We start from the raw sequence: 13,851 nt of genomic DNA on the forward strand, positions 1-13,851 counted from the left end.
AGATTTCCATGCATGTGTTTCTTTCCCGATTCGCCCAAAGTCCTCTCTTCACTTGTACATCTGGAGTAATCTGTAAAATTTCTACAGATGACCTTGACGATGGGGGCCTCAACGTTCCCCAGTCGCCTGGGATGAACGATGGTGATTCAACCGTTGTATCAATCGCGCAGGAGAAGCCAGCAGGTCTGTCGGACACCGCTTCAGAAGAGCCACCCATAGTGGGCACTTCCACGCATCACCGTCTCATTCCACTAAGCCACATTACTCACATTGCGGTGCAGGCAACCCAGTCCTTGTACGCTCAAGTTGAAGAATGCGACGGAGATTTCCTTAGATCAAGAGCTGTTGACAATATGAGAGTATACAGATAATGGCTGTTTAATTGGTCATGTTGCAACAGGTGGTACAACAACCATCCACAACACATCGCACACTCAAACTGTATGCTTCATCCATTCCATTCTGCGCGCACAAGAGCTCAAGAACCCGCCGAAGCGTATTTGTTTTGACACTATTTTCATGATTTAATTATCATGACTGTTCCTTTTCCGTCTCATCTTCATCCCTTTATTTTCGCAGTACTTCCATCATTGTCGATGTACGGTTTTGCTCCCCAAAGAGCGAAGCCCCATCTCAAGTGTTATCTCGCCCTTGCCGATAAATTACTTGTCCTGCTGGCTCTGCTGCGCATTAATCTTGTCGTCTCTCTCAGTTGTCGATGCGCTGAAGAGGATTAGGCCATCTTCATTCTGGCGGCACCAAATCCACTCCAAGTCGTGCTGGATAAGTCGATCCTCGATCTTTGTGTATCTCTGATCAAGGGCATCCATCAGATCCCTAATGCCATGTTCATCTCCTGTAAACTTCTCCATATCTTTTAGTCGTAGCGATTCTTTTCACAATTTAAAGACATAATGTTTTATATAACGAGAGTGTGTGTACCAAACAACAGTATTACTTGAGAAAGAAGATCATGATCACGTGGCTGGCACATCGGCCTGTCCGACTTCTCCAAGGCTCTGGACTCCATTACATCAACAAACCATACCAACTCAAACAGCTATTTTCTCAATACTGTACCTGCGTCCGGCAGATAAAAAGGCGTAAACACCTATAAATAGAGCACTGTTCTTCCATAACCCTCTTATACGCCGCAGACTGAAATGACTCTTTCGCACGCTCCCCCATAACAGAGAACATTCTACACATCTATATATCGACAGCTTCAATGCAACGTCGCCGCAAACCTCCTCCAGCTGGTGCTCTTTCTGACTTCCCCCCACTCAAGATCGTGAAAAAGATCATCGCTCTCCAAGCTGCCTATTACGCCTGCGCCACGATCCTAATCCTCTTCACGGCTCTGGTTGCCGGCACTGCCTTTTCACCAGACCTCATTCTCTCCTGGCGCAGTCTCCGCGGCGATACGACGATAGGATGGACACTCGGGCTTGTCTGGCTTCTTAACAGTGCCGCCGGGTGAGTTTTATCGCCTTTTATACATATATATGTGTTCCTGCTATTCCCTGTGCCTTCTTACTAACCTCCACCCCCCATCCCCCCCCTCTTGTGTACGAATAGCGTTATCTTCCTCCTCCTATGGGTCTCCCGCTCAAAACTCATCCCTGACTTCGCGATCACAATTCACTTTATACACTTAGGCATCACCTCCCTGTACACGCACGCCGTTCCCTCAAACTGGCTTTGGTGGGGTCTACAGATCGCCAGCTCTGGGCTCATGACGTTCCTGGGTATGTGGGTTTGCCAATGGAGGGAACTGCAGCCCATCGTTTTCGGCGGGGGCGTAGCACCCAATGGTTCCTCACCTAGTGGTGGTGACAGTAATCAGTTAGGCCACGGGGATTCGCCCAGAGATGAGGAAGAAGAAGGCCGTGGTGGGATTTTTGGGATTTCGAGAGGCAGAGGACGTGGGAGGAATAGGGATGGCGGAGGGGAGTATGAGATGGTTGGAATGAAGGAGAGGGTTGATGATCCTGTCTGATCGTTTCCTTTTTTCCCCTTTTCTTCTTTTTCCCTTTTCTTCTTTTTTTTCTGCTCTTTGCTTTTCTTTTCTTCTTTTCTTTTCATAATTCCTGTTTCCCTTCTGCTTTTCAAGCTTTTGTGCTATTACTGACTTCATTGGACATGAAACCTTTCTTTCCTTCTTTTGTTCAGCTCTGTTTCTTCAATATATACCCGCTATTGCTCATGATATCTTATGTTTTGTTGCTTTGCATTATGTTGGGCATTACATCGATTAGCAGTGCATGGATTGTGGAAGGCTCAGTCATCTAGATTTCTTTTCTCAAGTCATTTTTTATGTTTTAACTGTTATTTTCCCGTTGCTGATTAAATATTCATTTATTGGTGATGTGGCCCGATGCCATACCTCCATTTAAACGTAGTGGTATATCTCTAGGCTTGGAGGAGCAATAATTTTGAACTACACACTAGAGCATCCATCCTTCCCGACAAAAAGGAAATATTCCTTCTGTACTATGTTATAAAGAGAAGCGATATACCAGGTTATCGACAGTGTAAAGGCAAATGTCAAACAACACCTACATCTCATCCTTAACAACGCCCGGCCCCTTCCAAAGTCCACCATATTACGGCGGTTTCCGGGTGGACACCGAGGCCTTCATACATGGTGTGGGAGAGCTAATCGCCTGTACTCACGACCAAAGCGCTGGACATGAGAAGGTATTTATCTCATGAATAAGTTTGGAGACCAGTACCAGTATAAAATCCAACACACGCAACCATCGCAACATACTGGTTACCCCACAGAAAATGAGGAAGGGATGACCATTCCCTGAAGCAGGTTATGTGTGGGGTAATAATGCCAAAGCCACCCACCCGGACCAAATAAAGAGACTGAGGTTAGTATTGGCTTCCAAGCGAAACGAGCCAAAAAAAATAAGTAAATAAATAAAAAATAAGGCACAGAGTCTGCACAGGGAAGCCTGGGAAGCTCCCGATTATCACTGTAGTTTCACATGAGAAGAGGTCATCAAATCCCCGTACAAAGAGACAGCGTAATTGAGAATTGGTATGCGTTTTATGTGAAAATCCTACGTTGGTATTAAAGTTAACATTTATCCTAGATATATATCTGTTGATTTTAGTTGAAGCGTTCCGTAGAACCAAGAGATGACGTCATAAACCTTGGAACCGAAATCGGAGAGTCTGCCCGAGTATTTTCACGTGACACCATTCGCCCCAGCATGGGAAACTCTCCCAAAGCTACATAATCAAGTGACCCTCCGCCCCGACCTCGTCCACAGATCCAACCTCACTACATTGACAACAGGACCATTCTTGTCAATGAATATTTGATAAGTTATATCTATAAGACACTCATCGTTTCCATTCAGAGTCTGAGTATCATTCTTTCCTCTGCCTCAGTATGATTCATTCCAGTGTCCTATCAGTCGCGCAGGTGCAGTTGTTGCAGCTCTGAAATTACATCATTGCTTTCTCTCATCATTTGCTATTTATACTTAAGGTATAAATCTATTTCCTTTCACTCCTTTCGGGTTCCGTCAGTCTATCAAGAGTTGTGACCAGGTGCCGGCGCCTGGTTTTGTTTTCTGCGCCTCCAGAATGAATCCTCCCCCACCCCCAGCTAGAAACGATCAACCGTCCCTAATTGTCTAAAAAAGGAACAAACCAGACCCATATATAAAAGATGACCGACTCTGAACCCTCCTACATCGACTACGAAGCCTTCCTTGATCCCTCATTCTCCCCCACTTCTTTCGCCAACACCCTTGTCACAAGCACCAACAATCTGTCCGACACCCCACTCGATCTATCCACTCCACTGTCTCGTGTCCTCTTTGATATACAAGAGATTGACACTCATATCCATTCATTGACCACGAAATCTGCGCTTCCTCTGCTCACACATACCCGCGATCAGGCAGATGCTGGTCAGCGGGTTTTGGAGGCTGTTGAAGGGCAGGTTTCTGCTCTGAGGGAGGGATATAAGAGGCTGGAGAAGGATGTTTTGGAACGGTGGGAAAGTGCGGAGGAGGTTAGAGGTGCTGCGGAAAGGTCATGGGCGACTGTGAGACTGGCGAGGGCTGTGGGAAGGTGCTTGGTGTTGGGTAGGCAGCTGGAGGGCCAGATGTTGGAGCTTACTGGTCGTCCATGGGGCGCGGGGACGTTTAGTAGTGGCTCCCAAGGGACAGAGGATCACAGGGCACTAGTGCGAGCGTCTAATACACTGCTGATGCTTCGGCGGATGTTTATCACTTCTGAAGATGGGGATGAAGGCTATGGGCTGGATCGGGTTAAAGTTATCAGGACATTGAGAGGTGATCTCGTCACACCGGCTGAGAGCATGGTTAAGGCCAGAGCAACGCAAATTATCAATAGATTTTCGCTCTCCTCTTTAGCGACTGACACGAGAGGTGTAACATCGGGTGCTGGTGGTTCGGGGACTCAGCTCCAATCTACCAGGGCATCGACTTTTGCGCAAGCCGAAGAGGCGAAGTCCCGAATCACGTCCGCCATCACCGCATTATATTTATTATCCCCAACTCCAAGAACGTCGATTCTGGTGTCTGAATTCCAGCCAGAGTTACTGCTTGCAACTTTGAAAGGTTATATTCATACATCTCTAACTTCATCGCTAGCTTCGTTGTCGCGATCACTTTCGATGCTGCCGACCCTCGACCGGACGCTCCAAGAGACATCTGCCAGGTGTCAAAACATTATGGCTTTGGAAGCCCTTCTCGAAACCATCAAACCTCCCGCCCATCCTTTCCTTTACTATAACCATCCCGCCCATCCCATTGATCCAGATACCACCACCACATCCAAGTCACATGCCTCTCTTAAAAACAAGAATAACCTTCTCCAACCATTACTCCAATGTCTCGACACATCCTCTCTCCCTTCCTACTTCTGGCGCTCACTAGCCTCGTCCCTCACAACGCGAGTTCAAGAGATCATCAATCGCGGAGGTGTTTCCTCGCGAACGTTGAGATCAAATCGAGAACGATTGCGTGAGGAACTGAGGGAATGTGTTCTACGAGGATCGAGGTTACCCAGTAATAGTATCAGTAGACTGGGGGCTTCGACAGCGTCACCCATAGTGGTGGGGAATTGGGAGAGAGAAGCAGCTGTTATGGTGCGTGCAGTTGTGGGTGTCTTGGGAAGATAGGGAGAATTCAACAGCATTTGAATTACGTATGATGTCCATATGCACGTACTTCTTGGATGTGAAGATTTTACGTTCTTAATCCATTTACGATTTCCTTACCGTCTTCGTATGAAAACACAGCGCCCTTTCACAGTTCGCTTATCGTTGCCTTCAGTTGTTATTTACTAGCCAATGCGTGCGCTGCCAGTTGAATTTTCGCCAAGATCCTAGCCTAGGTAGCGCACCTAAATATACGCAAGTATTTAAATGCAATTCCAATTTTGAGGGCACATCAAACATCATCAACACTGACGCTGAAAGAAAGTTCTCATTTACTGGGGTGCTTTACGCTTGCATCCTTAGGTCTATATCTATATCCACTACAGAATATACTCAAGATATATGTCTATAGGGGATAAAACCCCAAACGAAAAGAAAAGCGTTTGGCATACCATTTTTTTTATATGCAGGTACATGTGCAGTGGATGTCCGTCAAACCATGGATACTTACGTGGGTCTGCCCCGCACCTTCTGCTGGTTTACCTCGAGCCACTCAGATAGGTTTGCACTGTTTGCGGAAAGGTAGGCACTGTCTCTGTACACGCCCAGGCAAATAGTGACATGACACCGTCATATTCCCTCTTGAAGTGACAACCTACTAAATGCAAAAAGCAAGTCTATGATGTAGTTATGAGATATAAGATTTCTATCACATGCTTTCCCTCGCCTTCGCCCCCCTGTTGCCCATCGCATTTTCTCCTCCCCTTTCCCCTTTCCCCTTCCTGGCCCTTACACGCATCCATCATACCCTTGGAATGCATCATAATATTCAACAATCCCCGTCTTTGCCAACACCCTCGTTTCACCGCCTTTTCTGGGTTACAGCAAATCTCTCTCCCCTCCACCAAGACCGGTAGCTGGGAGTCAGATCTTTTTTCGACATCCATTCGCGGATCGTTGAACACCTGTCAGTCCTTTTTCCCTGTACGTCTGGTGGCGATGGTGTGCGGTGCTTGGCATGCAGTTGCAACTTGTGTCGTGTCACGAACATTATACAATTGACATTTGTCCAGGACCCCGTTTCCCTTTAATTTACCCCGCCAAAGTGCCCCCAATCGGTTTGCCCAAGGCTTGTTATTCGTAGGCTATTGGGGTTTTGCTTGGGTTATGAAAATTTCTTTACATGCATAGTCCCATTTATGCAAGTTTTCTGACCAGAATGAATCATCAACTATCCGATAGACCACACTTTAGACATTTGGCTGTGCCCACAATTCCGTTGCGAAAAAAGGGATAAGAAGGTTTGCTCCTTTTTTCCAGTTTTGAATTAGGCCTCTTTAGAGTTTCGTATCTGAGCCCGCTGGATACCTGATTGCCTCAATGTTGTTGCTTCTAATGAAATTTATATCTGCTCTTGAGCTCTACTCTGTGTCCCGTGTCTCAATGTCCTCTGCCACTCAAAGTTCCATTTTCTGAGCTTACTCCTATAAGTCGACCAGTCCATCTAGGCCATGCCGTACACCGCTCAATCCAATCCCTTTGGATTTTGTCGATACACCCAACCCATCCATGGATACCAAATAAATGGGTGGTTCTGAGTTAAAGATAAGTAGTAACTTTCTTCAATCTCAACCAAGAGGATAGATCAATCATAGACCCACAGCCTGGTTAGTTCGGTTCAGTTCCTAGACTCTCTCTCTGTATGACTGGATGATGGCTAAAATTTAACCTTCCGATTGATGTCCAGAACCACCGAAATTCCGGATCGCTCCGGGGCACCTCTTTACCCGGCATTACTGCCCCTCCTATTGTTGGCAGATAATAGGGGGTCTTTGAACCAAAAACACGAAACGAAACGAGGGGAGTGCATTGGAGTATGTTCAACATTTTCTGTCAACATTTTCTGTCAGACAATATCATAGGTTTTATTCTTGATGAAAGCTTCCCAACAATTGAAGCAGGCCACATTTGTTAGTTGTCAACCTAGAACAGTTTCTCTGTGCTATTTACATAGTTACCCAAACAGCTCCGGGGGAAAAGTCGTTAATAGGGGTAAATAGGTGACAATGACAACTAGCCCTTGTGGTTCCGATTTCGATCTGGACTGTTCAACTTTGCACAAGCCAGGTCAGCTCGTCTTAGTCATTCAACTTATGCATTCGTGTTACAGTAAAAGGAACCCGTGTCTGTATGTGATGTTGATTTGACAATCGTCGGTAGAGTTTCTCGAGAACTTCAAAGCTGGAGATTTCTTCTGCTTGATTGTTTAACCGTCGAGATTCACCGGTTCGCTTTCCCTGAAGGTAAATATGGGTCTATATAAGGAATCGACCTCTGTATATACCAAGCAGGATATTTCTAGGATCACTCCAGCTTCTTGATGAAATTTCTTTTCCGTCTTCACATTTCTTTTTCTCATTTCCCCATCTTTGACTGATATCTTGGATCGTCCTTGTGTTCCGTGATCTCGTACAAACAAAACCTTCTTCCCTTATATCCGTAAACCAGGTACCTCTGGTACTACTAGTATGGTACATGCACTCATGAATATATGCAACCTAAACTATATTCAGACTCCTATTAAGCAACGGGTGAGAGGGCACGCAAGCCAGGAACCGTTGGATTTGAGAGGGATCAAAAGGATAACTTTCTCTCTCCTCGTTCTTTATTTCTCACACTTTTCTTAAAATATACTCTCCATACTCCGTACAATAGACACCACCTCCCACCTCCCACCTCACCTCTGTTGTCATTTCTCCCAACGTCACTTTCTTTTCTATGTATTACACCCACCGTTCCACAGTCAACAATGGGAATACATAGTAACGAAGCTTAAAACAACTTCGTTCTTATACGGCCTTTCTATACTTCTCGCCCCTGTCCTGCCCACAACATAAATCTGATAGGTAGGGTTTTGATATCCACCCCATTTCTCTCTGTGGCCAGTGACCAGCGCACATCACACTCAGCCCATCACAGCCGGCCGCGAGGACAAAATGGGGCAAAAGCTGCAACCCATCATAAACTAACATCAACCAACAATTTGCTTTTGCCAATTTGTAATCCTGCCTCACTGAGCGGAGAGCGGAGAAGTCCTGAGCACTTGAGACCTTGTCCTTCATCCATTGAATGCATCTTGGCCATTTTTCCCCTCCTTTTCTCATCTGCAACACCTACCAGGAAACCTTTTGGCCGACAAAGTCATTTTTCATTTCATTGGTGATATATATTGAGAAAAATAGATGAGGTAAATATATTAGTGAATTTTCTAAGAAGAAAAAACCACTAATATTTAAGGGCTAAAAAAGAATTAATAATAAAGATTCATTACTAATACATATATATCTCTTTCATAGCATCAATGAAGTGTAGTAAGTCATGGAATAATAACATAAAAAGGTATTGCTCATGAAAATAGCTTTAGTCACTGGACAATGATTTTTTCTTTTGGCTAGTTGCGCAAGTTTAACAGATCAGCAACGACTTTAACTATTATCATAAATGTGTCAATGCATGCTTATGCATTAGTTAGATCTTTAAGGGTGGCATGGTTTATTTCTAGACAGTAAGCATTACCCAACTAACCTGCAAGCTGTTTCCTTTACCAATGTATGCATAGAACGTATAAACTTACATTCAGATCCCACTTCCGCCTGTTTTATCTTTCTTTTCTTTCTTTTGTACGCGTCTGCCAACTCAGCCGTGTTGTGCTTCTGTCAGTCGAGAATAGCTCAAATGGGCGTTGGACAAAGTAAGCATCCACTGTCTGCTCTTCCTCTCGTGTTTGTGACCTGCATATATAAAGTAGCAGCAGTTCAAAGTACCTGGAGAAGTTACGAATGTATGTATGTCGGTTAGGTTACAGTTTGTTGGAGTCCTGTCACAAGTCCTCTTTTTCACTTTCATGCCCTTTTTATTTCCTTTACTGTGTGTCGTTCATTGCTTATCCGGTGGGTTTTGTAATCATGGGAGTATCTATGGCTGAGGAGTTAAGAGAAGAAGAAGAGTAACTCAGCTCCAGTAATTGCATGAGAGAATGAGCCTATATATGCATACATGTACACTAGCTTTCCGTATATGTTGTGCCTGGACACGGTGCGCGGAAAATGTTCCTGCCAAGCTGTTTGACTGACAACTCGAAGAACAAGCCATCAAAACCGAGTGGAGGAACGGGAACTTTACCTATTGGATATTATTGTCCATGTTTTCCCCACTAGAAAGTAGAAAGGAGATGTATGGTCGACATATATATCCAGGCGTATATAGATCTATGATCGGGTCCATACCTCTGTGGAAGTTAGAAAAAGTTAAAACAAGCATAAGATATAAATGCGGAAACTAGTCCGGTCTTTCTCGTCGATCATGTTTTTTTCTTTTCTTCCCCTCTTATCTCATAATGAATGACTAAATATCCTCAGCATGGGTAGCTCGGTGGCTAGATAACTGGGAATGGGTGGACAAAGTATGTGATGAAGTATGCGAGCACGCTCGATGTTGCAACAAGCAACCTAGATCGGCCGAAAGACCAACAGGGCATGGTAGCTAGTTATTCTTTGAGATCTGGAGTGTATGTGTGGAGGAGGACCCGGACATTTCTCCCCCAGTGAAAATCCAAGAATACTAATTAAGCATCTATACCCGACTCGATAACAACCCTGAATATGAGACTTGATCAGACAAATGCCCAATTAAACTTGTTTAGAATAATTTTTTCATGAACAAGAATCCCCATAAAAAAACCACCTCTCATTACCCTTCTTTAAATGCTTCTAGATCTTTTTGTCCCCACTTTGGCTCGTTATTGGTTTCTTTCTCTCGAGTCTTGCAGCTAGAAATATGCATCATTCACGATGGAACTGGACTGGGCTTGTACCTTGGCAAGTATTTCCCCAAGAACAGCAAGCTAGGTACGAGATATCTAGGGCAAAGTGCAATGTATTGACAGGTACCAAACCCTCCTCCATCCATGGATCATAGGAAAACCCAGCCAAGATCCATGATCAATTTGGCCCACTCACACCCCCGCATACAAACTAAAATTAAACTGAATCGTGCGACCAAATCCCTCCCACCAATCACTGGAAACCAGACCCGTACCAAAGAGCTAAACTCGATTCTACAATCAGGCCAACGAATAATAATGGCCCATGGATCAAAAGCCAGAACCGCGGCCAAGCCACCCCAAACCCAACCGACCAACCAACCATCCCTCTCTCCTGGCCTGAAATTCCCCATCCCCCTCTTCTTGGCCCAGCATTTGCAAAAGTGCCCATCCACACACCCTGCAGAGTCAGTACGCAGTACGCCTGCAGTATTCCCCCACAGAACCTAGCGTGAGCCGTCCTAGGTTTTCGCCCACGGCCAGCCCGTCGACATCATCTTCCACATCGACACGTAACTATTTGATACTTCGTTAAGCACTGATCCCGTAGGTTCCCCCCTTCCCCCCCATCATCAACATCATCACTCAACCTTCATGGGGGCCGGCTGGGGGTGTCCGTCCACCAGGCTTTCTCCGATTTGAAGCCCTGCGAGGAAACTTATTATTAATATTCCTAGGTTTCCCATCTGCATGGCCTGGTGTATTGGTCTATGAGGGTTTTCCTGTTTTCTTCTCCCCTTTCATGTTCTTATAACCAAAAGGGAATTGGAATTACTGCTTTTTGGACCTGGGCGACACCCTAGTTCGCCCACGTGATTTTCCGTACCAAATCTTCTTATCTAGGGGCCTGCTGGACGGAATGGATTCCTTGGAACCCATCTATAGGGACAATCACGCGAAGAGCATGAATTTTGCTCGAGCAGCTTGAAACAAGGTCCATAAGTGGAGAGCAAATCGGGGAAAATATCATGGACTTCAACCAATGATGTCAAATATAAATACCCTCTCCTGTTTTCACATCAATTGGATGGAATGTAAACACAAATTGCTCTCTTCAGCCTTCCCCTCTTCCAGGCCATTATAGGACAGGCAGCAATGGTAGAAATAAACTATACTGTAATTACCCTCTAAGCATTTCCCTTCCCAGTTCCCCTCTTCCCATCACTTCCCCCTTAAATGTTTAAGTATTATCTCAGCAATCGTGAATTACCCATGTAGCATATCGTCATTGGAGAGCGTCGCTTCGTTTACTGATAGTTAGGTTGTGGTTTTTGTGGGTTTCCGGTATCACAACGAAGAAGTGCCGCCCCTGTTGCTGGTATTCTAGGTTTGTCTGATGGTTTATTTGATCATTATTTATTTCGGAGGTCGCCCTCCGGAGACAGGAAAAAGCTCTGCAGGGCGCCCAGTGCCAGCCAACTTCAATGGGAAATATATGAAGTTGACAAAGATTAGGATTTGGCCCATTAAACTACAATAATAACGATGGTAATACATACGGGGGTTGTTACTAAAAGTCTTGAATGGCACTAAAAATACTACCGGAATAGTGTAAGAACCTTAAAACATAATGATAGGCATCAATCTAGGGACTCTAGGCTCGACAAAAACTAAAACTTTAGATACCTGATACCTTAAGTCTTAACTAAAAAGCTTTAACCACTAAAAGTAGGCTCAAGCCTAATATTTAGTCAGGTAGCGACCGCCAACACCCGGACAATCTGGTGGGTCTTATGTCCTCGTCTCCAGTTATGGGAACCTCGTTTAAGAGGATCCCATGGCTCCACATATGATCAACTGTACCCCTGTCCAGTGTGCATGAGCTAGTTGGATTTGGTTATCGGAGATTTGTAGAGATAGTTATGGACAACGAAGTCCAGGTTTGCCGCCAAAAAGGGTCAAACCCGATCATAGCGTAACCGGATTTCCAAAGGGTTATCGAGAAAGTCAACCAGGAAAATGATCAAACTGAAGTTCACCCCATGACCGTGCAAGTTAATCGATGACAATCAAGCTGTACCTAGACCCAGCCCAGCACAACGAATTGAAGCTGGTTGTAGATTTTGACTTGGAAATAGGAAGTTAACTCCCCCTGCAGTTCCTTGCGTGCCGGTTGGACAATATCAATAGTTCTCGTGCGGTTGACTTGATGAAAATATTACATGGCAATTGATTACTGAGCATGCTAAACATAACCGCGCCGCCTCCTTTCATTGTCTCGTGTGGCGTCATAGATTTGGAGCTGCTAAACTAAAAGCGGGCTTCGTTAAAGCGTTCCTTGGATAAGCTGTCTCCTTCGGTACCTAGGAACCTAGGGATGGAAGTAAAGTTACGGCTGGGGGCAAGGTATGGTTTTCTATTTCCATTCCTTCAGTGACCCGAAGGAGAAAACTGAGGAACAGATTGATAGGTGATCGGAAACCCCTGTACCTTATTAGAAGCTACCTAGAGTTAGCATCCTTGGGTAGCTACAAAGCAACATGTATGTGTGGACGCCGTATTATGTATGCATGATGTGCCTTAAACGAGCAGCCGAGCCATTCTCATCCCAGGTCTGGGTCCTGTCCCTGAAAGATTGCCACGCTCGGATGCATATGTATATCCCTTGATCCCCCAGGGCTAGATAGACATATCCAGCCTCTTTTATTTATTATGGTGTAATTAGTAGTTATTTTGAATTACTAAACAAGATTTTTACTGGATTCAAATTGTGTTTATTTTTATAGTTATGACATAACAAACACTAATCGACTCCCCTTCCCGGCCCAGCTCCGGCGTCGCCCAGCCGCCAGACAAGGACAAGAAGTGCCCCTCATCATGATCAGCATCTCAGCATTCATCCACTCATACGCGTTACTCCACCCTACTGTCCACTGCCTTCTTAACAACTAATCAGCTTTCACGTTTATAACTGGGTGATATAATAAGAATTGGAGTTAGCGTTGATACGTCTTTACTCCTTACATGCCGATGAAACATCTGCCAGGTACATGTACATACTGGTACCTCCGAAATAGTTAGCATCTCCACTCTCATTGCTCGAGAACTACACTGCACAGTTCTCCCTCCGCCCTGCCCATTAGTTAAATCCCTTTTGGGTCCGGTCCAGTCCAATCCAGTCCAATACAACCCGCCGCTGTCTATTGCTCGCTGCTCAGTGCTCACTATTCACTGTTTCAGCCACTGGGTCTTCCCTTCCCAAGTGAAGCTCACTGTCGTCTTGTCCCTCTCAGCCTCCTCCTTTCCGGTTCCCATCAACCAACCAACCTCAACCTCAACCACCTCCACAACCACCACCACCATCACTACCACTATCACATACCAACGCCAACTCTATCTCCATCCTTCTCTCCGTTTCTTCCACCACCATTCCAGTCTTCTCATCCATCTGTCCTCGGTCCCGTCTCCCATATCGTCTGTCAGTTTCACCGTTATCCCACATCATCCCACCACGGATCCACCCTCTACCCACCAACTCCAGCAAATCATCACCTAAACTGCCACATCCGTTATCCTCCCCGCGGCAGAATAAGCAACCCATCTCCATCTGTTTTTATCGTCCTCTCTCCGCCTCCTATCCGCCTATTCTATTATTATCATATCTCCTTCAAGCGACAGGACGTTGAGGCCGCCTCTGTTTTCCCTCAATAATCACATTAATTTATCCTGAACCCACATCTACTCCGTTCCCTTCCCCCAATAGGAGAAAAACCCTGTGCGAGATCTGCAGACATTGGAATACAGGTAGTTATAGTTAGGCTGGCCTATTGACTTGTCCCTATCTTTCGTGTCCCCTGCTGCTCCCACCCGCCCGTCCATC

General features: G+C 45.4%; 5 protein-coding genes across 5 annotated transcripts; 4 read left to right on the forward strand and 1 right to left on the reverse strand.

Annotated features, from left to right (window-relative positions):
- Positions 1–8: 8 nt before the first annotated feature.
- On the forward strand, positions 9–371 carry PAAG_12466 (hypothetical protein; the record flags this gene model as incomplete). Its single annotated transcript, XM_015847948.1, has 1 exon — positions 9–371. The coding sequence occupies one exon, from the start codon at positions 9–11 to the stop codon at positions 369–371; it is 363 nt and encodes a 120-aa protein (XP_015702450.1).
- A 291-nt stretch (positions 372–662) lies between these two features.
- Positions 663–872, reverse strand: PAAG_07923 (hypothetical protein; the record flags this gene model as incomplete). The annotated part of the gene is made up of 1 exon (XM_002790188.1): positions 663–872. The coding sequence occupies one exon, from the start codon at positions 870–872 to the stop codon at positions 663–665; it is 210 nt and encodes a 69-aa protein (XP_002790234.1).
- A 356-nt stretch (positions 873–1,228) lies between these two features.
- PAAG_07924 (hypothetical protein) lies at positions 1,229–1,999 on the forward strand (the record flags this gene model as incomplete). Its single annotated transcript, XM_002790189.1, has 2 exons — positions 1,229–1,476; positions 1,579–1,999. The coding sequence occupies 2 exons, from the start codon at positions 1,229–1,231 to the stop codon at positions 1,997–1,999; spliced, it is 669 nt and encodes a 222-aa protein (XP_002790235.1).
- Positions 2,000–3,688: 1,689 nt separating this feature from the next.
- On the forward strand, positions 3,689–5,170 carry PAAG_07925 (golgi transport complex component Cog5; the record flags this gene model as incomplete). Its single annotated transcript, XM_002790190.2, has 1 exon — positions 3,689–5,170. The coding sequence occupies one exon, from the start codon at positions 3,689–3,691 to the stop codon at positions 5,168–5,170; it is 1,482 nt and encodes a 493-aa protein (XP_002790236.1).
- A 4,945-nt stretch (positions 5,171–10,115) lies between these two features.
- On the forward strand, positions 10,116–10,959 carry PAAG_07927 (hypothetical protein; the record flags this gene model as incomplete). Its single annotated transcript, XM_015846372.1, has 2 exons — positions 10,116–10,449; positions 10,793–10,959. 2 exons carry the CDS (start codon positions 10,116–10,118, stop codon positions 10,957–10,959), a joined length of 501 nt encoding a protein of 166 aa, XP_015700807.1.
- Positions 10,960–13,851: the final 2,892 nt, after the last annotated feature.

This window comes from Paracoccidioides lutzii (genome assembly GCF_000150705.2).
Source record: "Paracoccidioides lutzii Pb01 unplaced genomic scaffold supercont2.27, whole genome shotgun sequence".
Taxonomy (NCBI): domain Eukaryota; kingdom Fungi; phylum Ascomycota; class Eurotiomycetes; order Onygenales; family Ajellomycetaceae; genus Paracoccidioides; species Paracoccidioides lutzii.